Raw genomic sequence first — 24896 nt, forward strand, 5'->3', positions numbered from 1 at the left:
AAAGCCAAGGACTTAACCTCAAGAACTCAATGGCAAAGGCTCTAAAACTACAGCTTTCACAATCTCCACTTTCTAAGTGACCAGTTTAATAGCATTCAAATGCATTTTCTTTTCTAAATTATTTTTTCCTAAATTAAATTTCTAAATGCATTCAGATGCATTTTTTTTTCTAAATGAAATTTCTGGGGCAGCAAAAAAATCTCCTCCCACCACTTCTTGGTATTAGATAAGTACAGACTGCCTTCAAGCACTGGATGCAATCCTCTTCCCCAGATCTTAGGGAGACAACCCACTCTGCCAAAATGATGCTAGGTCCTGCAGAGTCATAGTTCTAGGACCCAACTGCTGGACACATCTTTGAGCTACTCTTCAGGCACATTAAGCCATTCCTTCAAGAGGTAGTTCACCACTTTACTGCTCTGTAAAGCTTACGGCTATAATGGAGCAGGCATCTGTCTAGTTGTGGGTGTCTCATTTGATCTTTCCTACTGCACAGATTCATATAGTGCAACTGATGGACAATTCACTCCTAGACAGGATGCATAGTGAGAAAGAACTCCTGTCACAGTTTTGCTACATGAGAAATCCTGAGCAACAGAAATCCTTAAGAGTTATTGCAAAGCCAGTGCTCAGTGGCTGGAAAAGCCTTTCCCTTTTTGCATCTTCAGATGTGATTATTTGACAGAATTCATTGATCTGCATGGCAAAGAAAGTGATCTTGTGGTGCAGCTGGAATGAATTGGGAGTTAAGAGGCTGCTTGCAAGATATCTTCAAAAGGTGATGCCCTGTGAGCGGTTTCCAGGTCTGTGCTGAGACTGGGGTTTGAATAAATCTGCATGTGGAGCATCCTCCAGAGCCAGGCCACAGCAGAGCTGGAAGTTATTCTGAGTGTCTCACAACAAGACAGAATCACCGCTTGCTGAGTTGTGTGGGACAAGAGAATAAAGACAAAAACATGGCATCAAGATGCCATTTCTGTGTGCCAGCTGGGCAAAGGGAAGGGAAAAGCGTCCAGCAGAAACTTTCCTGAAAGACCTGGGAGACATGCCTGGAAGGCTGTCTGGCAGCCAGACGTCGTAGGCCACAAGCAATAAATATCACCTCCCCAGGTAGGGTATACTTTAGCCTGTATTGCTTGACAAAGAACACAACAACTTTGCTCGGGTGGAGGAGTTCTGCTGCGCTTCCCTCTTCCACGTGCCGCAGCTATGCTGAGCAGCACTGGCACTCTGGAGAGCTGCTTCTAGGGTGAAAATTATTCCTTCCTTTAAGATGTTCTCTGTCAATCGGATCATTGTCAGGCACTTTTCTCAAGCTCAGAGTGTTGGTGATCCTCAGGAATGCCAGCCACTTTGCAGCAAAGCGGGCCATTTCCCTGCTCCTCAAATCATAGCACCATTGGGCCTGTGCTAAAAAATACATATTTCAGTAGCCAAATCAAAGCACTGAAGAATGAAGAAAACAGAAATGAGTCCAGAGTAAGCAGAAATAGTTGGTCAGGGGACTCCACAAGCAAAATAAAAAAACACTGAATGAATCAAGCGAGGAGAGCTTTGAAGCGACAATAAACAGCATCTCTGTGTAACACTTTTTCTCTCTGAAAGCCCTGTTCCTTGTCCCCCCATCATTTTGTTTTCCAAACCAAAGGTGACCCAGATTCTTTGGTGGACTTCTCAAAGCTCTGTTTCACAATGATGCTACTAATGTTTTAACCCACAAAAATTTCTGATGTGGAGCAGGGCAATGAAATCCCTACTTGTGTCACAGAGCTATCTGTTCCCTAAACCACTGCCTGTCTAGTCCTACCACCTTACTCTGAGTAGATGCTTAGTATTATCAGTGGAAGTTATCCAACAATGTGAGAAACATACTTATGCAAATTAATTACATTATATCCTACAGCAGTGAGTTCTGTAGGGCAAGTGGCCACTATGCTGTGACCATATTCCTGTTACTATCCCACTTTCTTACTCAAAAGAATGAAAGAACAACAACATCTACACACCATGACCAGCTCTCTATAAACACATCAGGAAAACTTCAGGATAGTTATGTTTTAACTAGATCCCAAATTAACATTACTTAATAATAACTTCATCATTTATCATGGCACATGAAATAAAACCTTGTGGAGTTAAATGATCTTGTAGGATTAAAAAAACAAGAAAAAGCATTTGGAAACTCCCTCTGCGCTATACCACTAACAAGTTCCACGCTACACATCCCACTACCATATTGCATTTACCAGATCTCTTCAATAGAACTGTTTTAAGGCACACAACAGGATAGGCTTGAGAGGTGGGCCCATGCCAACCTCATGAAGTTCAACAAGGCCAGGTGCAAGGTCCTACACCTGGGTCAGGGCAATCCTAGCACAAATATAAGCTGGGTGAGGAGTGGTTTGAGAGCAGTCTGGAGGAAAAGGGTTTGGGGATGTCAGCTGGTGACAAACTCCCCATGAGGCAGCACTGGTGACTGTCAGCCCAGCAGGCAGCTGTGTGCTGGGCTGCATCCAAAGCACAGAGAGCAGAAGGACAGAGAGAGGATTCTGCTCCTCTGGCGTGCTGAGACCCCACCTGCAGCACTGCCTCCAGCTCTGGTGCCCCCAGAACAAGAGGGACACAGAGCTGCTGGAGCAGGTCCAGAAGAGGCCATAAGGATGGTCAGAGGCTGGAGCACTTTCCCTATGGGGACAGGCTGAGAGATTTAGGGTTGTTCAACCTGGAGAAGAGAAGGCTCTGGGAAGACCTTAGAGCAGCTTTCCAGTACTTGAAAGTGGCCTACAAGAAAGCCAGGAAGGGATTCGTGACAAGGGCTTGTAGCGGTAGGATGAGGGGGAAATGGAACGAAGCTTGAGGGAGGGAGACAGTCTGGAGATGAAGAAGGAAATCTTTCCATGGAGGGTGGTGAGACACTGGCACAGGTTGCCCAGAGATGTCATGAATGCCCCCTTCCTGGAGGTGCTCAAGGTCAGGTTGGATGAGGCCTTGAGCAACCTGCTCCAGTGGGAGGTACCCTTGCCCATAGCAGAACCGTTCCAATGGGCCTTTAGGGTCTCTTCCAAGCCAAACCATTCTACAGATCTATGAACTATGCTTGAAGATCATTCTGGACGCTGGCAGCAACAGTGGGAATTTATTTCACTGGTATTTATTTAGATTCACAGAACCAAACACCAATGGAGAGCATGCCAGCCAACCCTAATGCAGATCAAACTGCTGGAAATCAACACAAAAGACAGCCAGCCCTGCTTGGTCAGAGCAGAAGCCCAGCATCCTATGTCTTTTTCTATCAACTTGGTAAATCAGATACTCCTCACTGCCATGTTCTGAAGGTCAGCAATCTCATCAAGAAGTTGATAATCACTCAGGGAAAACTCTGGCAGCCACTCACTCTGAAGCCCAGCTCAAGAAGGCAGAACTCAAGCCCTTAAAAGCACCACATCATCAGCCACACCATGGTGCTGTACTTCCCATCGGCATAAAGAACTGCCCTGGAATGTGAGACAATCCCATGCACAGCAGAACCTGCACTCAATAACTTCTACAGCTTTTGCTCTGCAAATTATGTTGGTGTGGAGCTCTCCTGGGAACAAAGAAATTCAGCAACTGATACTGGCCGTGAGGTGAAACAGTGCCAAGCCTACAACCATCTGCCAGCCTGTCCTCCAGTACTGGTGCATGCTTAAGCCCATTTGTGCTGTCATGTAATCTGTAGAGGGTTTTGTGAACAAACAAACACTGCATGTCTCAAAACCACTGAGTTGCTGTCTACTCCTCTAATCAGAGTGCCCTACTCCTCTAATCAGAGCTACTGCAGCTCCCTGACAGTATCGGGAAATTACATCAGAGACCTAATAAAAAGAGAGGTCTCTGGTGAGGCAGCTTCGATAGAATGGATGTTTCCTACCAGTGACTTCAAAGAAAGAAAGTGAGGCTCAGATTATCCTTGGGGTTTTCCTAAAAGCACTCCTTTGGCATCAGTGCATGACACCCTCTGCTCCAAAAGCTGAAAATACTTTCCAGACTTCCACAACATTCCCTCGAGTCAAGCACGGAATCTCATTGTTTAGGTGGAGTAACTCCTAAGCAGATAAGCTGCTGCACACAGACCGATTTCCCCGCAGATGGAAGACTGTCCCCTAGGCTCATCTGTCGAAGCAGCCTGCAGAGATCTCATTCCTCATCACGCCTTGCTAGACACATGCTCCCCACTGCCCACAGACAGCAGAACACTGGCCATCTCCAGAGAGCAGAGATTCCACGCTGGTTTCCTTGGCAGCAGAAGCAGTAATACAAATCTTTCACCAGGCCCCTTTCTCCTGTAATTGTAACAACCAGGCTGCTGCCCAGGAAGCGTTAACAAACGCAGCTGAGCCTCCTGATGGAGGTTTACAGGGGTCTGCGTCAGAGAGGCAGGGTGACGGGACCAGCAAGCTCAGCTGGACAGCTATCTTCTCCATCAGCTGTACAAAAACGTGTTTCCTAGGTAAGCTGCAAATGGCTGGGGGGTGCGATGTGGTGATTTGAACACAAGATCTGTGCTGGAATTGCCTACAGGTGCCTTCAGGCAAGTGACTTATCTTCTCTGTGTCTCCACTTCCCCATGTTTAATGCAGTACCTATAGTGTCTCACTCTCGGGGATTCAAAAGAACTGACCAGGGAACAGCACAGGTGCTGAATTTCACTGTGCACAAGGCAGCACTCGAATTGTTGCTTCAAGATTACAACCAAACTGTTTTCATATACACAAGAGAGAAAAAAACAAAAGATTCTCTTTCAAGGTCTTAACTATCTAGACAAAACCACAACGTGACAGACTGGTCTAGAACACACCCAGGAGACGCTTCTCTGAAATACCTGACCCAGCCACCACCAATGGCTGTGATCACTGCCCAGCTCCTTTCATGGATACCACACACATTGTCATCCATTTCTGTAAACACCAACTGCATATGTAGAGATTCCATAAATACCTTCACCTTGATCATCTTTTGGGGGCCTGCAACATAGTTTCCCTGAGCACTTGTGTGCAGTGATGGGAACTCAATTTTCTACTCTCTCTGAAGCCATGAAGAGTGCCAAGTATGGATTTGTCCAAATCAAACAATTCCAGACAGCTAAATGAGCGGCTCTACATTTACATTTGCAAGCAGAGGCTTAAACTGAGGATGCAATATCTGGAGATCATCAGGGCTCTACCCACCAAAGTATTAGAACTAAAAGACAGCAAAAGATGCAGCTATGAGAAACTTCTTTTTTTTCCCCCAAGATAAAAGCCATTTAAGATTGCTAATTTTTGCTGTCTCAGACAATCAAAATTCCAATTGTCTGGGACATCAAATCTAAAAAAGCATGAAATTAATCCTTAGAAGTTAAAGTCTTAAAGGCATTGCATCATTATTTTTGTTGGATATATTTCTGATTATAATGCAGATGAACCCCAAATTTAATAAAACTAAAATAACATGAGTTAAGTATGAAACATAACAGGATATTGCAAAGAGATTAGGTAGTTTCCTTTAGACTACTTGCAGAGCCCAAGGAAAAACTGAGCTGAGGACACAGTGCCGAGGAGGCACCGCTTAATTAGAATATTGAGCAGAATATGAAAGCAGAACACTCAGAGCAGTGGTTCTGGCAACGAAACACAGCGAGCAGAATACAGACCTGAAACATCAGTAGTTCTCTACACCAGATACTGGTTTGCCTGTGGATTGTCTGTAGTAAAGTAAGAAGCAGAATGGCTAAATTGAAAGCAGCTGTAACGATGAGAGTGTTACAGTTGGACTGAAGGAAGCTTACCTCATGAAAGTATTGTGGAAACTGCCATTGGAAAGATAATAAAAGGATTAACTGCAGTTTTAGTGAACCATTTGCTTTTCAATCAAAATGTCTCATGTATTTCCTGTTCTCAAGTAGCTTGAATTCCAAAATTCCTTTGTCTATTACAGTACATAGTAGCAAAGCCTGTCATAAGAAATTAATAATTTTACATGGAAAAGTACTTCTATGTATGAGGGCAGGAGGCTGCTCACTGTCAGCTTCTCCCGAGAGGTTCAATACCTAGTCAACCAGTCACCTGACTGGAGGAACAACAACAAGGGCTTAAAAAGAAAGTACAATGGGTAACTGTGACCAGCAAAAGCAAATCCCCACCACAAATACCAAGAGATGGGAAGTTGCTTTAACAGGGCTGCAGCACAGCTGAAACAGAATCTCAGAACTCTACAGACAGAGACTGAACTCCCTTCTTAATTTGCAGGAATAACAGCACAATTATTACCACATCAAAAGAAAAGCCATCATTTAAAATCACACCACTGCATAATGAAACACTGCACAGCAATCCTTGTTTAAAGCGGAATGGAATATGCCAGGCAAATCCCCACTCAGTATTAATAACTTGAAGGAACTGTGTTGCAGTTTGGGATCTTGTCCCTGCTAGATCAAGACCTTTTCTGGGTATAAGGCTACATTTGCAAAGAAGACATTTCTCATGTGCTCACTTGGATCCAGCTTTACTCCACGCGGGACTCTAGGTTGTAATATTTAATAGCTGGATATCCCTGCTGACAGTGGGAAGCTCCTCTTCTGGGAACTGAAGAGTTAACTTCAAGTTGTGCAGTGCAATGCTCCCAGTTCTGATTGGGCCATTCCATGTATGGGAACAACTACAAAATCTGCTCAAACAAACCAGATCTCTCTGTACTTCCATGCCAAGGCTACATGCATGTGCCATGAAGGCTATCTGCAATAGCAGCTGAAAAAGCTTTTCCAACCTATTCATAATGTTAAACCTTGAGAAGTTATCAAAATCTGGTTCTCTAATGCAGACAAACAGAACTGAAAGTAGGCAAATTTTAGCATCTGCTAAGACCTTAAATGATTTTAACATCTCTGCTTTATCCAGTTTCCTGTAGGAATGGGAAGGTGACACTGGAAATCTGCTATACAATACCTGTTAAATATGCACCTTGCAGCAAAAAACGAAAGTGCCCTCATCCATCTACTCAGTCTTTCAGCATCATAGGGAAGGTAGTCAAGAGTGTCATGTTTTGAGTTATTTCTTTTTAAAGTGCGAGGTGAAAGTCAGAAGGACACTGATCTCTTTACAGCTGAAAAACTAAACCCACAGGTTAGGCTAAAATAAAATCTCTATGTGTGCATTCACAGCTTATTTCCACAGCTTTGTGGAAAGAAGTAACTAACTTACATTATCCTGTGACGACTGATGACCAAATATGCATGGGAAGTTACATCCATCTGGACCTTTACAAATTGGGATTGAGCTACTTTTGGAAACAAGCAAGTTCCCAAACAGGGAAGTCTTAGAGCATTTCTGTTTCATCTTGGACAGCTTGCAGGTGTTCTCTGAACACCTGCACTATTTCCAGCATTATTTTAGGGGACAACCACTGAACAGCACCATTATTAAGATAATGCTTTTCATTTATCCAGTGGAATGACAATCAGAATGAGTACCTACACAGAAAATGTTTCTCTGCATTACAGTGCACACTGCTGGTTTCTCCCTTCCATAACCACTGCATGCCAGAAAGCCTCTTCTTGAACAAATGAAACAACAGCAAGCTTTTGATGTAAACATTCCGTCCTATTTCTCCATCAAAAGCTACAGCTTGCTACGGAGAAGTCTGTCTGGATCTAACTTCCTTACCGAAATTTTCCATGCTATCATTAGCTGATCAAAGCACTAAAGCAGATATATAGTCAAAAAATCTTCCTACCAAGCCCCAAGACCTACAGCCACAGCCACTGCCTCCGTTTCTGCTCGTGTGTGTGTACACATGTGCAGGCACACACACGCGTGTGCGTGGGAGTGTTGCAATTAAGACTTTTGTGGCCCAGTTTGGACGCTAGTGTCAAACTTGTTCTGCTTCCCCTGCTTCAGTCAGGATCTTGTATCATTGTTGCTGCAAACATGTGGAAAGCTTAATGGAAGTCATTAACTTTTATTTTAGTTTGGCCAAATTGTCATCATGGTGGGCAGATGCAGAGATGGTGCTGTTCCCAAGATCCTTTTTGGAACACTGATGTTGTTTACATCTTCCTGATCAGAAGAGAACAATGTTTTTTACTTCTTTTTAAAGCTCTCTTTTGCAAATTGAAAAAAGCCCCTAACAACTTTTGAAAATGTAATTAAACATATTCCTTTTGTTCTTTTAACTGTTTCAAATCCTCAACAAGTTTCTTTTCATTTTCTCAGCTCCCATTCAAAACTTGTGTGCTCACAACTCTATGGGTTATTGTTCAGCTGAAGGAATGAAAGAATTTCATTAGATGTGTTTTTAAGTTTCTTGATTAAAAATGTCACCCGAGGCTCAGTGACTTTGCTTTATGTTAAATGACTGCTGCCTGCTTTGATCATCACTTTATTAATGCTTTAATGAATATTGAAAAAAATAAAGCACTGTATTAAAAGTTAAGCTCTCATATAAGGAAGCTGAATCCCTTTTCCAAGAACTACAGTACTTCTTACTTAAACATTTCCTTCCAGATTAAGGTTTTCTCCTGTTTCTCTTTAGCCTGATGCAGACTAAGTTACAGGAAAGCACAATTATCTTGGAATGAGATTGAAGAGAGAGCAAAAAAGAGAGCAGAGTAGCCTATTTCTAGTCAAACAAATACATTCCAGACTTACCATGCACTTGTTTGGTTTTTCTCCAGAATGAACCCTCATATGAATCAGCAGTTTGTAGCGAGCGTTGAAGGGCTTGTACCGGCGGACACAGCCTGCCCAAAAGCAAGTGAAGTCCTCTCCTTTCCGCTGGTCAATGTGAGTCTTTTCTATGTGTCTGACCAGTTCGTCTTGTTGGTCGTACGTGGCACTGCAGTCAATCCACTGACAGACCTGCTTGCCATTGGCGAGCTCCTGCTCATCCCCATCGCTGGGCTGAAGGGACTTGGGAGACATAGAGGCATGTAAGTGAGGCAGCGTCCCTTGGGTCTGGCTTAGTTGCTGGTGCAGATGGTAAGGGGGAGGCAGCCCCTGATGATGTCGAAAAAGATCAGCAGTGGAGGAATAATCATCAGCTGGTTCTTGTTTTAAGAAACTCACCTTCTGGGTGCTGTGCAAGGTGTTTTGATGAGGAACGCTGGCACCATTCATCATAAGGCTGAGGCTTCCATTCTCAAGTTGCTGCATTTGTATCTGCTCACAGTCACCTCTGTCACATTCACTGGAAATGGGTACGAGGCATGCTGGAGGGGAGGGAACACTGCACGGGTTTCCAGGCTGAGAGCAAGACTGGGGCCGAGAGGATTTCTGAGCACTGTGCTGACTGATCTCCACAGGATGAGAGGAAATGCCAGCTGAATTAGCTCGCAGCCCATTCACACAGGTGACCAGTGACGTCTGCGACGTGCGGATGATAGCAGTAATATCAATTCCTTCGTCTGAAGATGGCACAACAGAGATGCATCTCTTCTTCAGGTTGCTTGTTTGTAGCCTGGATGAGTGCTGAGGGGTGCCAAGTGACAGAGGGCCCAGGGAGGAGCTGTGTTCATTATTAAACAAGTAGGATGAAAGTGAATTTGTAAAGCTATTATTCATTAGGTCTATTTCAGGATGCAGACTACCAGAGGCCCTCAGCTCCATCCCCTCTGTAATCCTCCTATGTGTGGAAGCCTCAGACAGAACCTTATAATCACTGGAGCATTCTTGTTTAATGTGCTGAGCCGGGTGACTTCCATTCAGGCACGGAGCAGCAGAATTTACTGAGTCTTGAAACCTGGGTGACCTGCAACACAGTTACCATTAAGCATCACCGAGTCCCACAGGATTTATGACTTCTGCAGAAGACACAGCACTTGTTAAGCCCTGGGGAAAGGGAAGCACTTGCTCCCTGCCGAACGCTGCCTAACGCAGCGATCACACAAACATCTGCAATGCCTCCTCCCAACCCTCATCCTGGCAGCATTGTTTTACACTGGATTAATTTTACACGGAACAGACAATCTCCTCTGCACTGCTACAGGCACTTCATCAATCACAATCTAGGTTTTCAATGCATAATAGATCGGGCAAAACAATAGCTGAGAAAGAAGTCTGAGAGCTTTGGGCATTTTTGAATTATTCAAATATTGCATTTCCTTCAGAGCACACTGGGAAAATGCCTTGGCATTCTCGTTCACACGAGTCAAAAAGGGCTGGCTGAGCTTGGCTTACACGTCACAGAGATGCCTCCCTTCAGCACATTAGGGAAGGGACAAGATCAGCGGGGGAAATGGAACACAAAGAAAGAACAGCTTGCTTTCAAGCAGTAGTCTGCAGTCCAGGAGAGATAAGCTGAGTGTTTACTCCTAAGAGGTCTACAAAAGATAATGAAGAGAAGTTTACAACCAGTAGATGTAAACTGGCAGTCTGTGTATTCCCATTTCCACCTTGCCTACTGAAGCCTACATTGGTCTGTAAATCCCAAGACGACTGCTCTGCACCAGTGAGTTTTAATCTTTTTTGACTGAATCCAGCCACTCGAGGAGCAAAACCTTGAGAAACACCACAAAGGCATTTCAGGAAAACACTGTCTCTAGGCGCTGCTCCCTCCTACTATTTTCTTCCAGGCAGTTAGCAGTTGGTTTACGCCTTCAAATCAAACATTTTATCTCTGCTATAAACACTTATTATGGATGACCCAGGTGTGTGTTTTTTCTCAGGATGAGCAGGGGCTCCTCACAGATCCTTACCGCATAGGAGGGTTTAACCTACAGATTCATCACACAGTAATGTGCCAGGCTGAGGAATCAGCACATCTGTGTGCAGGAAAGCTGCACCTAAACTAATACACCCTCCAGAAAGGTGCACCACGGCTCTTACGCTGACATGTTCCACTTAAATAGATTTTATACTTTTTTTTTTTAATGCTAGTGCCACAAAAGCTGAGGAAAACCTGGCCATGTGGCAACCTATTGTGTGAGGCTGCAGCTAAGACAAGCCTGACATATTTTGAAACATGAAAGACAAGTAAGGCATAGTGGACATATACAGACACTGAACTGTGAAGCTGATGAATAAACTGCATTTATTCTATGACTTAGATGATATTATCACAACTATTTCCAGTAAACCATCACTGGCATTTAGATGGAAAGAAGGGATGACTTCTAACACTTCCTTAGTAACAGCTCTCAAAGAAATACCAGTTGGAAAGCTTCAGAAAGGTAACTTCCTTCCCACAAAATTAAGGTTGTCAAGAAAGGACACCTGTCTAAGGCATACAACTGTCAACACTGAATTCACCAGTGGCAGGTTTCTAAGCTCCAACAGTTTGCAGCCAGAAGGGCTAGATATGAAAAAACCCTTTAAGGTCTTGAGAGAAGTGAATTTCCCCCCATTCAGTGCCACAGAACAAGCAGATTTTGCATTTGCCACCACATTAAAAACATTTTAGAGGTTTCCATAATCCATTAGTTATAATTTCTCCCTTTAGGTTTCCACAGTTGGTCTCAGGGTAAAACTTTAAGCACCTGGTTTTGCAGATGGTAAATCTAAACCAAAAAACAACTCCCAAGCCAACAAACCCAATGGTACCCAAGCGTTATTTTTTAACACTTACAGAACCATATGGCTGTAAAATATGTGGCACAAGTATACATTAAAAACCTTTTATTGCACTTCTTTGGAAAGCCCTGCTCTGCTTGCTCATAGCTTCATTAGTCAGTAGAACGTGTGCTGGTTTGCACTCGTCTGAGCAAGGTTTTACAGCTTACCATGTCAGGCACAATATTTCCTATTACTTAGTTTCTTCTGTGCAAGAAGTCTTCCAAATAATTCAGTTTGTGTCATAACTCAGTGGTACCAAAACCTCGTGCTAAAGTAAACATGACACATTTCTTACATCGTATAATGCTAATCCAAGCCTTACATTTCAGACTGTGATAATTGGTGTCATATTATTAAGCTTTATACAAGGCTCCCATCTTGCTAGAAATTCGTGTGGGGAGTTCAAGATAGACTCAATGCAGAGTACCTGCAGGATGGGTGCAAACATCCTTCTCCTGAGAAACAACAGGTTCCAAACACTCATAGAATCCTAGAATGGCTCAGGATAGAAGGGACCTCAGAAGGGACCTCATCTACTCCAACCTCCCCATCATGGGCAGGGACACCTCTCAACTAGACTTAGCTGCCCAGGCTTCAACTCAACTGCAGGCCTTGACTCCCAGCAACAATCTGCACGTCCAGCACAAGATCCTATTCAGAGTCAGGACTGAAGTGCTGTGATGCCGCAGTGCAGAACATGAGACATACAAAAGAAGGGAGTCTTGAACCAGAAGGCAAGATGGGACAGCTCGCTTCAAAAGTAGAGAAGATGAAGGTGCTGAATTCACGCTTCCCGTTGCCACAGCTGTGCCTTACCCATGCTCAGCCTACACAATGGTAAGCACAGGCTGCTTGTGCAGACCACAAACAAGGCTTTTCTCTGCACAGTGTGTATTTAACACATTGCACACCCTGTGCTAGTTAACTCAGGTGAGAATCTGCTCTGCTTTCCATTTCCTGAGCCTTGACTGTGGGCTACGTACCCTCAAGGTTGCATTGAAGCAAACTTTCTCTGTTCCTATCAGAATTTTGCCATCACTGTTCTAGGGAAAACCCTGCTCATTCTTCCCGGTCCTTGGAGGGAGAAGGGGCACAGAAACGAAACCAATATGAGAGAGAAGCAAGGTGCCAGGCATCCAGCTTTCTGGGTGGCTTCTCTGATTCACTATTTGATCCTGTGATAGCTAGGGAACAGATTCTAGGCTGGGTATGCACAGGCAATGATAGCCCCAAGGACTACAGTTGAGCAGCCCTGGGAGTGTGGTCAGCAGGAGAGCAGATCCACAAACCTCTCTTCATAGGAAGCACCCATGTACCAAGGATGGATAGTCTGAGGCAACAGAAGTGATGTGTAAGCACATGAAAACTGAGTGCAAGGCCTTTGAAGAGCAGCAGCAGCCTCTAGAACACTAAGTCAGTGTTTCCAAAGAGACTTCCTTAACTGGAGGCACAGCTTGAGGCCAGCAGCACCATGCCAGAAGCACTACAGTTCCCAAGTGCCCTCAGAGGACAAGGTGACGGTGGACATCTCCAGGTCATCTGCAAACCAAACATGCCTTCAACTGCCACCGTGCAATCAGTGATAAGTGACAGTGCTAAGAGGCTGCACATCAGGGACCCCTTGCAACCCTCTCTGACAGCCCTGCTGTTTTCCCTGGGGTTTATATGTCCAGCATATAAAATGTCCATTTATGTGTCCAGCGACCCCACTGTGGGTGGGTCGCTGACAACGGATGGTTTGACAAGAGGCCCATGTCAGCTGTGTGCTGTCTGCAGTTGCGGTAAGGAAGGCATTAGGACTTCTCCAGTCCCATGCACGCTGCAGTCCCAGACAACACGCAGCAGCAATTATGTTGCACGACTCAAAAGCTACTCACTGAGTGGGGAAAGTGGGCCAGGAAGAAGGATCGCGATTCTTGGATCGAGGCAGTCACCTCTAGAATACATTTACAGAAAGAAGATGATTCACAGAGAAGCTGAAAAGGATAACAAGTTTCAGCACACTGAGGGGAAAAAAGGACAAAGCCAAATACAACCCCAAATCCTGAGGGAGATTTTGGATTGCAAGGGGAGGTGCTCTCTGGTTTGTTTGGGCTTTCCTTGGACATTCCGTATCCTAGAAAAGCAGAGTGGTTCAAAGTTCAATGCAGAGAACTTGTTTGAATTTGGATCTCCCTATTTCTGTGCTGGTACAGAGCATCCTTGATTCCCATTGACTTCACTGGAATCTGATTGACACTCACCACCTCAGTTACGTTCTGTTTTCAGATCTTCAGGGAAAGACCATGTTTTATGTTACCTGTCAGGAACCTTTAGCATCACAAAAACATGGATAGAAATCATTCCCGCTGCTGTCCACCTCTCGCATGCCAAGGCTCTGGACCACATGTCTTGTGAGCAGCACGGTGATATCATCACAGACTGCACCTACGAGGTCCACAGAGCAGAGCTGGGCAGTGGCTTTATCCTGCCATCCCTTGCAGGCAAAAGCAGTACCAGCCAGGTGGACATACAAGCAGGGCATGACCAGTGGCACACAAAAACAATCCACAAAGGAATGGAAGGGTCCTTCAAGCTACAAACACTTCCAAACTGTTGCTTAGCAGCAGCAGAACCTTAAAGCTTTTGACCGTGCTTAAAAAAAGCAGAGAGAGGAGAATCAGGCTTAGCATCTGCTACTTTCCCATGTTATGCAGCAGACAATCTTTTCTGTTCTTCTGGGAATGCTCTTCCAAATGGGGGATGGCAGAGGCTCCTATTTCTGAGTGTGGGTCCTGTGATGCCCGGTGTGCAGCTATCTGTCATTTCCCCAACAGAGACTTTTATAAAAAGCCTCAAAAAGATCTCAGTAGAGCACTCTCTGCCTCCTTTTGTTTGCTCCTGCCTTAATTATCTTTGTTTCCTAATTGTCCTCACTGACAGCATTTAAAACAAGGCCGATGACTGGCAGTCCCACACTGAGCCATACAGAAGCTAGGAGGGAGCAGAGTCACATCCAGCTGCAATGGCAGCTGCAAATCTCAGCAGCGAGAGCAGGGTATTTTGTTAGTGCCATGGGTATTATTTATCCTTTCCAAACAAACAAACAAACAGCTCATTCCTCTTGCTTGCCATAGTGCTGGGTCTCTTTCTCTGGCAAGCACAGATGTGTTTACCCCACCAGTAAATGGAGAAGGGGAAACAAGACATACATATGCATCATGAAATCAGAAGCAGTCAGACTTTCAAGACCAAGCTATGGGCTTGCTGGGGAAATCTGGGCTTTATCTCTCCCTGCACAGTGCCAATTTTCCCAAGCATCTAAGATAAAGGTTGCAACTTTTTGGGAAGTCCTTCTTTTTTTTACAGCTCTCCAAAAAGGTCAAGATTATTCTGTATTATACCCCCTGCCAGAAAGCAGTGCAATTAAAATAGATGGACAGATTTTAATTTGTAGCAGGCTTCTATTCACAATGGATGTCTGTTTAGGGTACTTGTTTAAAATCTGGTAATGTTAAATTTGTAACAACAACAACAACAATAATGGAGTTCTGTGTTTTCACATAATTAATTTATAGCAAATGTTTAAATAGAGATTCTGTTCATAGCATATCCAACTACAGTGTATATATCAAAACCAGAGACCAAATTTTCACATTACAGCCTTAAAAGCAAATACCAAGGATGTGGCTGTATGGGTACACTGAAAATCCTTCAGTAAAGGAAATGCTGTAGAAATAAAAGTGGCATTGGCTTCCTGTAGGTTTGATGGTGGCATGCCAAATTGCCATATGGGGGACATTGATTTGGGAGTAAGCATCATCCCTGCCTTCCAGGCTGCAGTTTGCAAACAACATGGCACTGGGGAGGGGCGTGGGGGTACAGAGGAGGCAAGCCTGACCCTACTTGAGCCTCTAGCAAAACTCTTATTGACTGCTGAGCATGTTGGAAGAGCTCCCACAGAGAAGCTGTACTTGAACTTCAGTTCAGGGAGATGCAGTTGCACAGACAGTGACTGCTCCTGGCACTGCCCTGGACAGTCGTCTGTGCACACATGCATGACCCTGCAGTGTGAACCTGCAAATGAGCAGTGTGGTTAAATCAGTGAAATCAGCATCCAAAGGTCTTCCAAAATGAAAGCCAAGCCAGAAATACTCTTCTAAATGTAGCACCCATGGATGCTACTGGGAAACAGCTCCAACAGAGAAGCACTCCAGAAGTGCACAGTATATCAAGGGACAGAAGTTGCAGTGATACCTTATGTCTGAGTGTGTCAAGTTCAGCTGCCCAACATGCAGCAGTCTCTCACAGGACAGCGGGTGGTCTCGCATAAGTGAGTTTCCTGTGTGGATGAACAGACCTTGTCTGCAGACAGGTACTGAGCTACTTGTCATCTCCATGTCCATCATGCTCTTCTTCTCAGAGACCAAATTACAATGACTGTAGGCACCGTTCACTGCAAGAAAATAAATTGAAAAGCATAAGCCCTTGACTAAGCATCCTCTGTGCTGAGTACTCCTTTGTGCACTCCCTTTGGATCTCCTTGCAAACTTCTGATCAGTGACATGACAGTGGAAAGGAAAAGTTTCACAAGGAAGGAAAAAGTAATTACAAAGTAACTTGTATCTGTGAACTGTGATTGTTTATTTCTCATTTTAAGTTTTGCGGCTATTTCACACTTCATAATCTCCCTCAAAACCCGCTTAGCCTGATGGCTTTCTTTGCTTCTGTGTATCTTTGGCAGAGTCTTGCCCGCCTTAAAATTTTGGAGAGGGGCGTTTCAGAAGGCCTTTGTTTCCAGGGAGAGCTCCCTGAACACAGTGGTGTAAAGTCGAGTTTCACTTGGCAGACAATTATCGCCGTGCTTACGGCTTTAGATGGCCGTGTTCCTACTTTACCGTCAGACCAGCGGTATGAAAAATGCAACTAATTCTGTTTTGATGTGCTCTTACTATAAATGCTAAAGACGACAATATCTTCTGCTTGGGTGGAGGTTAGATTTTATCAGACTTGCAAAATCAAGCTAGAGTTACAGCAATATTCTCCAGGTGATCTATCTAAAAAGAGAGGACAAAGGGGAAATTAAGACTTTAGATGGCATTGGTCAAAGGCTAGCAATTCCACTTCATTTAAAGGCTAATACTGGGTTCTTTACCGCCAGTGAACTTGTCACGTACTCATAAACAAGCACGAATGCAAGTATCTGTAAGACATTTACTAGCAGAGGCTAGCTAAAAAAGAAACAGCAGCCATTTGCCCTTACTTTCACTAGTGTACATGAATCATGCTTTTAAACTACTGGATCTTCCTCTAGCCTGTTTCTTGCATGCAGTCAAAACGTAAGGTGCCAGATACAAATGACAAGCATTTTTCTGTAGTATTTACAAAGCGAGCAGCAAATGACTCCTTCACCCTTGCACCCAGAGCTCATGGTGATGGATACTCCAGAGCAAGACCACTCTGGAGTTAGTCCATTCTCTACAGAGGCACCAAGTGCTGCACAGTGAGGAAGTGTCGAAGTGACAGAAGTGATGAAGCCATTGCTGTGTTTCACGCAAATCACTCGATTCTCACAAGCACCAGGGTTTGTCCAGTTTTGGAAAGACACCAGATTTGCAGTCTCTCACTTTTACCTTGACAATATCCATGTCGTTCAGCCATCCCAAAACAAGTGTCTAGGGTGGGCTCATGCAACTTCAGGACAAGCTTTCCTCTTCCCCTTGACTAAAGAAGGAGCCTAAGTAACTTTGACTGAGTACCTGACTTTCAGACAGATTCAGATGAGTGAAATGAATCCCTCTGAGCAGCCACAGGCCTCACAAATATTCTCATCACAACCAATCTACTTTACACTGCTTTCAGGTCTGGTCCTTCTGCTGAAACACTCATCAGACCTGCCACTGACAGAGCAACTTGTACCATTTCAACAGCACAATTTGTGGTACCACCCAGAGCAGGTAGATATTGGTATGGAATGGTTTGGAACTGGTCTCTCTCCATTTTTCTTATTTGCTGCCTTTGCATATTAAAGGCTATACCTTGGAGCCTTCTCTGCTCCAGGCTGAAAAAACACAGCTTGTCTTCACAGGAGAGCTGCATCTCTCTAACTGTTTTCAGGGCCCTCCTCTGGACCTGCTCTAAGAGGTCCAAGTCTTCTTGTACTGGAATTCCCAGAGCTAGACACAGTACTCCAGGTGGAGTCCCACGAGTGTGGAGCAGAAGGGCAGAATCACCTCCCTTGACCTGCTGCTCACACTGCTTTTGTTGCAATTCAAGATACCCCTTAGCTTTCTGGGCTGCAAGTGCACATTGCAGGCTATATCCAACTTTTCATCCATCAGCATGCCCAGGTCATCCTCTGCTGGGCTGCTCTCCATCAGTTCATCACTCTGCACTGAGTTTGACACCTGCATTATACAGATCTAGTATTACACAACTAAGCAGCTATCACGGTATCTAGTTAGTGACATTTTCAGAATACAAGGGTAAGGAGAATTGTACTCGTGAAGGTCTGCAATTGTTGCAGTTTTATTATATCATTTATGAAGTTCCAGTCAGCGACTGTGCTCATTTCAGTCAGTTACTGCTGCAGCACTACTCCTTGGAGCAAAGGTACCCTTAACAGACATGAACTTCCATTTCAAACCTCTTATGGACAGCTACTTATCCTATAGCAAAAGAAAGGCAAGTGGGAGAGCCTCAGCTGCTGTGGTGCTCTATAATTACAGTCAATGAATGTTCCGAAAGCAATGGGAATCATGTTCAGGAGTTTGGTGAGTATAAATGAGAGGAAACAGGTGACTGGGGAAAGCAGGAAAAGTCTCTGGTAACTGGAGAATATGTGAAAGGGATCGCAGCACAAAAGTCCATTCTCCTCCACTGGCTGCACTCCACAGCCTCCCCATCATGCTCCACGGCACCATTGTAACTGGCAAGACCATAGCAGATGAAGATGTAGTCCAGGCAAGCATCCAGGCCCTTAGAAAACAGTGGGTACATGTGACACCCAAATTACAAGTCTCAGGAGGCATTACTGTGACATTTCCAGAATAGAAATCCCTGTTTCAAGTGAAAAGGGTTCAGTGCTTGGCTGATACATTTACTGAACATTTATTTCTTAAAAACATAAACCCAAACAACTCAGAATCTCTAAAAATGGAAAACTAATACTGGGACTTTCCTCCTGAGCTCCACCACAAAACCAAAGCAGGTACTAAGTCTTGGGAAGTGTAGACCAGGGTTATCGGATATAAAGAAATCCATGTAAGATTTTTAGGAAAAAACAAATTGGATTTAAACTACACAATACAGGCCCTTAGTCCTCTCCACAGTAATTAACAGATGTGTTCTGGTCATTTCAACTTTATGTTCTGACCTCTGAACCCACTGGCGCTCTGGGACTGTTCTGAGCAACTCTGGAGAGACCAAGAAGCTGTACAGAAAAGTGGCACCCTTTGGCCTGCTCAGGGCAGTCATTTGTATTGGGTGGGTTTGGATCTAAGTGTATGAAACCACTCTGGATGCTTTGAGTGTTTGTGGCCACCATCTTGCCCTGCTTGTAACTATGTCATAAATTATCATCATAGCCTCTGGAGTCCACAGTTTCACTGGGCTTTATTCCACCACAGTTTAACTCACTTCAGGAGTAATATATGCCTCAGCAAGATGTATAATCAGCCCTGTGGCTGCTAATTTGCATACATGAATCACATTTAAAGGATATCTAAACACATCGTTGAGCACTGCTGAAGTCCTGTACACTTCTAAAAGCCACTCCACCGACAGAAGCTGCTAAATCAGTAATAACTACAACACCTAGCTCACAATTCCTCACTTTTCCCATCAGCAATGTTACCTGGAATATATTCAAGATCATTGAATCCTAGAACGGCTCAGGTTGGAAGGGACCTCAGAGATCATCCGCTCCAATGTCCCCACCATGGGCAGGGACACCTCTCAATTAGACTTGGCTGCTCAAGTCCTCATCTGGCCTGGCCTTCAACACCCCCTGGGCAGCCTGTTCCAGAGTCTCACCACCCTCATCCTGAAGAGCTTCTTCCTAAGCTCCTGTCTAGCCCTGCTCTCTCCCTCAGCTTTAAACCATTCCCCTTGGCCTGTCTCTAGACACCCTCATGGAAAGTCCCTCTGCAGCCTTCCTGTAGGATCCCTTCAGCTCCCCCAGCCTATCCTCTTAGCAGAGATCATCTTTGTGGCCTCCTCTGGATTCATTCCAAAATACTCTGGATTCTTTTAAAACGTTCTGGACTTACACTTGCCAAGTGATAAACCCACTTTCTTGTTCCCATTTCCCAAATGATAGAAGTCTGAAATTCATTAGGCCTTTCTAAACATGCATTTGATCAATTGTATCATATTATCAAAACACAAAAACTTCAAGCTTCCACTCAAAGCTCAGCAATACCAACTGTAGCCCACACTAATACCCATCTGTGTGAGGATGGAAATTTCCTAGGATAGCACAAACATAACGTTGCCCCTGTGCTGTCAGAAATTACTCTCTTCTCTGGCAGCTGTCAAATCAGAAAACACATGTGCTCCCTGCAGAGGAAGAGAACACTTTGGATAAACCCATGAAACAACGTGTCTCAGCCAACCTTTCACAGAGTGCCTTACACATTTCCTAACAGTGCCTTGAACGAAGCCCCTCTTGCATCAAAGCCCTCTGAAACGTGCCCAACACGTGGGAGCTGCAGCAGTGATGAACAACAGGTCACACTTCTCCCTCACAGCAGCTGCAAGAGCTGAGAGCCTGTCCCTGACTGTGGACAACCCATCTTTGGGTTCCACTCTTCACGCACGTGTGAAAGCAAATCCACTGCCCCTGAGAAAAGGAAACCAAGTCTGGCTTACACCGGTGTAACTGAGAACAGAATCTGGTCCTTGGACAACTGCCTGTTCTATGCAATATTAATATCCCTGGCTGGCATACACAGGATTTAAGCATTTTCCATGTCTGGAACTAGATCTCCTCTTTCACTGGTATCGAGGGGCCTTTAACCTACATACTGTAACTCACCAAGAGCAGATGAAAAGAGCACAGACTCCCTGCCCTCTACCAGAGGTCACCCTGCTTGCAAGTAGAACCAAAGCTATGGCATAAATCCACAGAAACAACTAATCTTCATTTACAGAGAATCAATCTAATAAAAGCAGAATGGTTTCCAGAAAGATCTCATGGAAGTGGAATCCATCAAAGTAACTTTTGTCTTTCTCTACCCTGCAGTTTTGAGTTATATATATCTTTACATTTAAATGCTCATGAAAGGAAGGGAATAGGTTCACATAGTGGTGTGCAAAGGCTGCAATCGGGCAATTCCTTCCGTATGAGCAATCAAGTTAGTTCAGGTTGGGGGATCTTGCTTCTTTCATTCTGGGGCAAACGACTCTGAGGGAGGTTTTTCTTGATTTACGCCAGATTAAGTCATTTGAGAATCAGTCCTATTGATTATGATCACACCTCGGGAAGGACTGCTTATGTGGTCAGAATCTGCAGAGTCAGCCCTGAATTCCTTGGTAGAGGTAAATTCTCCTAGAGGAAGAGTTCTCACACAAAGAGAAACATGTATGTTTAATAGAAGCACAGTTTGGAAAGGACCTCTGGAGATCGTTTAGCCCAACCTCCCTGTTCAAATGCAGGGTCACCCAGAGCAGATTGTACAGGATCATGTCCAGGCAGGTTTTGAAAGTCTCCAGAGGAGGCTCCACAGCATGGACCAGTACTCTGACAACCTCACAGGAAAGAAGAATCAAAGAATCAGCCAGGTTGGAAGAGACCTCCAAGATCATCCAGTCCAACCTATCACCCAGCCCTATCCAATCAACTAGAATCTCCTTATATTTAGGTGGGACTTACTGTGTTGTAGTTTGTGCCCGTTGCTCCTTGTCTTATCACTGGTCACAACTGAAAAGATCTGGCCCCATGTAAGAGTTGGTCTGTGCTTGATCAGAAGTTACAACAGGCCAACAGTCACTATGTCACTGGACATAAGACCCAGGGAAGCAGGGCTTGCAAGTACACCTGTGAGCAGTAAGTAGGGAAAGATGGGATGTAACAGATTCCAAAACAAAGGAGCAGCCCCATTCTCCTTCCTTCAGCCTTCTGGGATGTCCTGGCCACACGTCACAGGATGCTGAACCCAGCCATACCGAGAGCCTAGGGAGCTGCGCTGGAGCGGCACCAGTCTGACTGCCATGACGGCGCGGCTCCTGGTGGGGACGCCTACCCTAGGCAGGTAAGTGCCTGCCAGCCCTGCCATCTCGGCATCTCAGCACTTGTGCTGGTCAGCTGGATAGGGGGAGTATAACCTGCCCTTCGTCCAGCAGAGTTACCCAGCATGTCTTGTCAGATAACCTTTCTCTCTATGGCTTTAGTACTTGAGCTGTAACAAAGTGTTGAAACTGTACCCAGAGGGGGTACCTGTGTGTGTGCGTTCCCTGGTCCCCAAAGAACCCACTGGAACACCCCATCCTCTTTGCACCCACCCTTTAGGTGTTGATGAGCATTGATAAGATCCCCTCTCAGTGTTCTCTTCTCTGGGCTAAATTGATCCAGGTCTCATCCTTTCTGTGTAAGAGAGATGTTCCTGTTTCCTCATCATCTTTATAGCCATTTGGTGGACTCCAGCAGTTTCTGGTCTGTGTTGAACTGCTGAGCCCAGAGCTGGACAGAGTACTCAAGATACGGCCTCACCAGGGCAGTGTAGGGCAGGCAACAATGCAATCAACACTTGAAACAGCCCAACTAAAGGGCAACAGCTCTCTTTCTTTCCTGGGGAACCTCTTGTTTAGCATTCAGGAAGGCTTCACTCTTACTGATTAAACTGCTTATTGAGGCTGTAGATAGAGAAGAGCAGAAACTTACCAAAAGGGTAAACAGCCAATAAGAAACACATGCTGCAGTGCTTCGGAGTTTACCTAATTATGGCCAATGAACAAATAGCTGAAATGATGTCTAAGTGAACTGACTCACATTCAAGAGAGAAATAGACATGAAATATTCGCCTAACATACTTAGATGTCCCCAGAGCATTGTGGGGTTTGCGGCAAAGACCAAACTAGGTCATTTGCCTTTTTTTTTTCTTACTGCCTCATGCTCTTTAATTACTTATTTTAAAATAAAAAAATAAACTAAACTTGCCATTCTTGGGTTTGTTTGGAGGTGATGGCCAAAATGCACCAGGACAACACTGAGCAATGGAATGCTGTTACTGGCAGCTGGGTGAGGCACGCAAGAGGAGGCAGAGACCAAACACTACCAGATCTTCTCAAGCAAGTGAAAATCATCCACACTGGAAGAGGCCATCAAAGCCCTTCACTGAGAGAAAATTAACTCCAAAGCTGCCAACACAGAAATCCATGCAGAGCAGGGAAGGGACCTGGTCTGGAGAAGAGAAGGCCGAAAGGGATTGCTATCAACATCTATAAATACCTGAGGGGTGGGTGTCAGGATGAAGCTGCCAGGCTCTTGTCGGTGGTTCCCAGTGACTGGACAAGGAACAACAGGTATGCACTAGAACACAAGAGGCTCGACCTCAACACTTCCTTATGGTGTGGGTGACAGAGCCCTGGAACAGGCTGCTCAGAGAAGTTAGGAATGTCTCTTGAGACATTCACAACCCGCCCAGATGCATTCCCATGTGACCTGCCCAGGGAGATCCTACTTTGGCAGAGGGGTGGACTCAATCTCTGGAGGTCTCTTCCAACTCCTACCATGCTGTGATTCTGTGGCTGTACCCATACCCAGCAACCCATTTCACACAGCTAGCACCGAAAGATCTCCAGGACTGGATGGCTGCAGTGACTGCCACAGCTCCCACACAGTCATTTAAGGGCATCAAGAGAGATGCTCAGCACTATGCTGCCTGCTCAGAGGCTTCAAATGAATGAACCAAAGGCTTCAAACCCCAGAATCTTCAAAATGATCCATGAACATAAAGCTTTTTCTTTACATTTTCCCCACGTTTTCAATGTCTGTTCCACAACTCTCTGCTGTGAATTGGGAGGCATGTCTTTACCCTACAACACATCTTCCTGAGGGACAGAAGAATGGACAAGGGCCAGAAAAGAGATGGCTATTCTTTGGCCTCCTATGGGCAAGCGTGATCATGGAGACTGCTTCCTCTGCCTTGTGGAAAAACACAGTTTCTCCTTCAGTTTCAGCAAACAGCTATTAGAAGTGATAAGAGTTTGGATCTATTTTTTTCAGTTATGGACACAGCTCAAGAGAAAGAAAAATACTTCAGAAGTAGGCTCCTGTGATGAGCCATCTGTGACATTACAGCCTTCTGCAAATCTTCCCCAAAAGTGATATTGTTATTTCCACATAGATTCCCCAAGCTCACATCAAGATATCCTAAACAAACTTCTAGATCCTGGTCTGAAGACCCCAAAGAGGAAATATTGAGATCTTTCATTGGCATTTTTGCAGGCTGTTGCACCACCTGGTACACAACAAATCTCTAGGCACCTGGGCTGCTCACCACCTGGAAAAGGAAGCTTCCGCACTTCAAGAGACCTCTGCAATAATTTCTAACTCAGGACAAGCCTTCCAATAACATCTGACCAGGAAAGATCACCTCTTTGAAATCACACAGACACAATGTGGCCTCAGATCACTCACCCATGACTCTTCCTCTAGGCAAAAGTGCACTTGCCCAAAGCAACTCTGTCTTTTTCTCCTGTGCATTTTTGGAAGTTAGCTCTGTGTTTTGATTCATTCTCTATGTGACAGCAATACCATGCACCACTAACTTTCTTTCCTGGGGGTAGGAGGTGGCAAGAATCCCCTTAGAGCTGGATAGCTTCACAGCAGTGCAGTAAGGTGCAGAACTCTTTCCTTGTTCCCTGAATTATTGGAATCTTCTGCAATCAAAAGGTAGCAAATACAGGATCTTACTGTAGTGCTGATGAAACAACTCTATGGGCAGTGACTACCCAGTGTTACATAGAGAAGTTCCTAAAAATGTTCTCATACAAACTTTCAGTGTCTAAGCCTGTTAGGCAGCCCATGGCATCAAGCACATTGACACTCAATATGACCTTTGTCACACACAACTGCTTTGCTTCATTTAGGGTGGCAAAGTACAACAACAATTCTTACTCTAAGGTGAAAGCCAAAATATCTCTGAATGTCTTATGCTACTGTTTGTGTCTCCCTGAGGACTTAAGTGACTAACAACTGCAGCACTAAATTTTCCATGTGGCCTTCAAGAGTTCATATCCCAAAGATGAACAACACAGCTCACATTCCAGGTTCACCCTAGATCTCTGCATCAGCCACAGTACGTTCACAGTTTAAGGCCTGTTTCACACAGCTGGTAGGAACTTGGCTTC

At 44.7% G+C, this 24896-nt stretch overlaps 1 protein-coding gene across 10 annotated transcripts in view; it reads right to left on the minus strand.

The window, feature by feature from the left end:
• Positions 1-24896, minus strand: part of GLIS1 (GLIS family zinc finger 1) — a 218341-nt gene that overhangs the window by 99652 nt on the left and 93793 nt on the right. For 8 of the 10 annotated variants that reach the window (XM_064146871.1, XM_064146870.1, XM_064146868.1 and 5 more), the window contains 2 exons: positions 15801-15999; positions 8664-9762 (listed from right to left, as the gene is read on the minus strand). In XM_064146871.1, the coding sequence (XP_064002941.1) occupies positions 8664-9762; positions 15801-15999 (1298 nt within the window). Of the gene's footprint in view, positions 1-8663; positions 9763-15800; positions 16000-21417; positions 21583-24896 lie in introns of all 10 variants that reach the window. The other 2 variants (XM_064146872.1, XM_064146876.1) reach the window with 2 other exon arrangements.

Source organism: Pogoniulus pusillus, chromosome 8, assembly GCF_015220805.1.
Source record: "Pogoniulus pusillus isolate bPogPus1 chromosome 8, bPogPus1.pri, whole genome shotgun sequence".
NCBI classification, from domain to species: Eukaryota; Metazoa; Chordata; class Aves; order Piciformes; family Lybiidae; genus Pogoniulus; species Pogoniulus pusillus.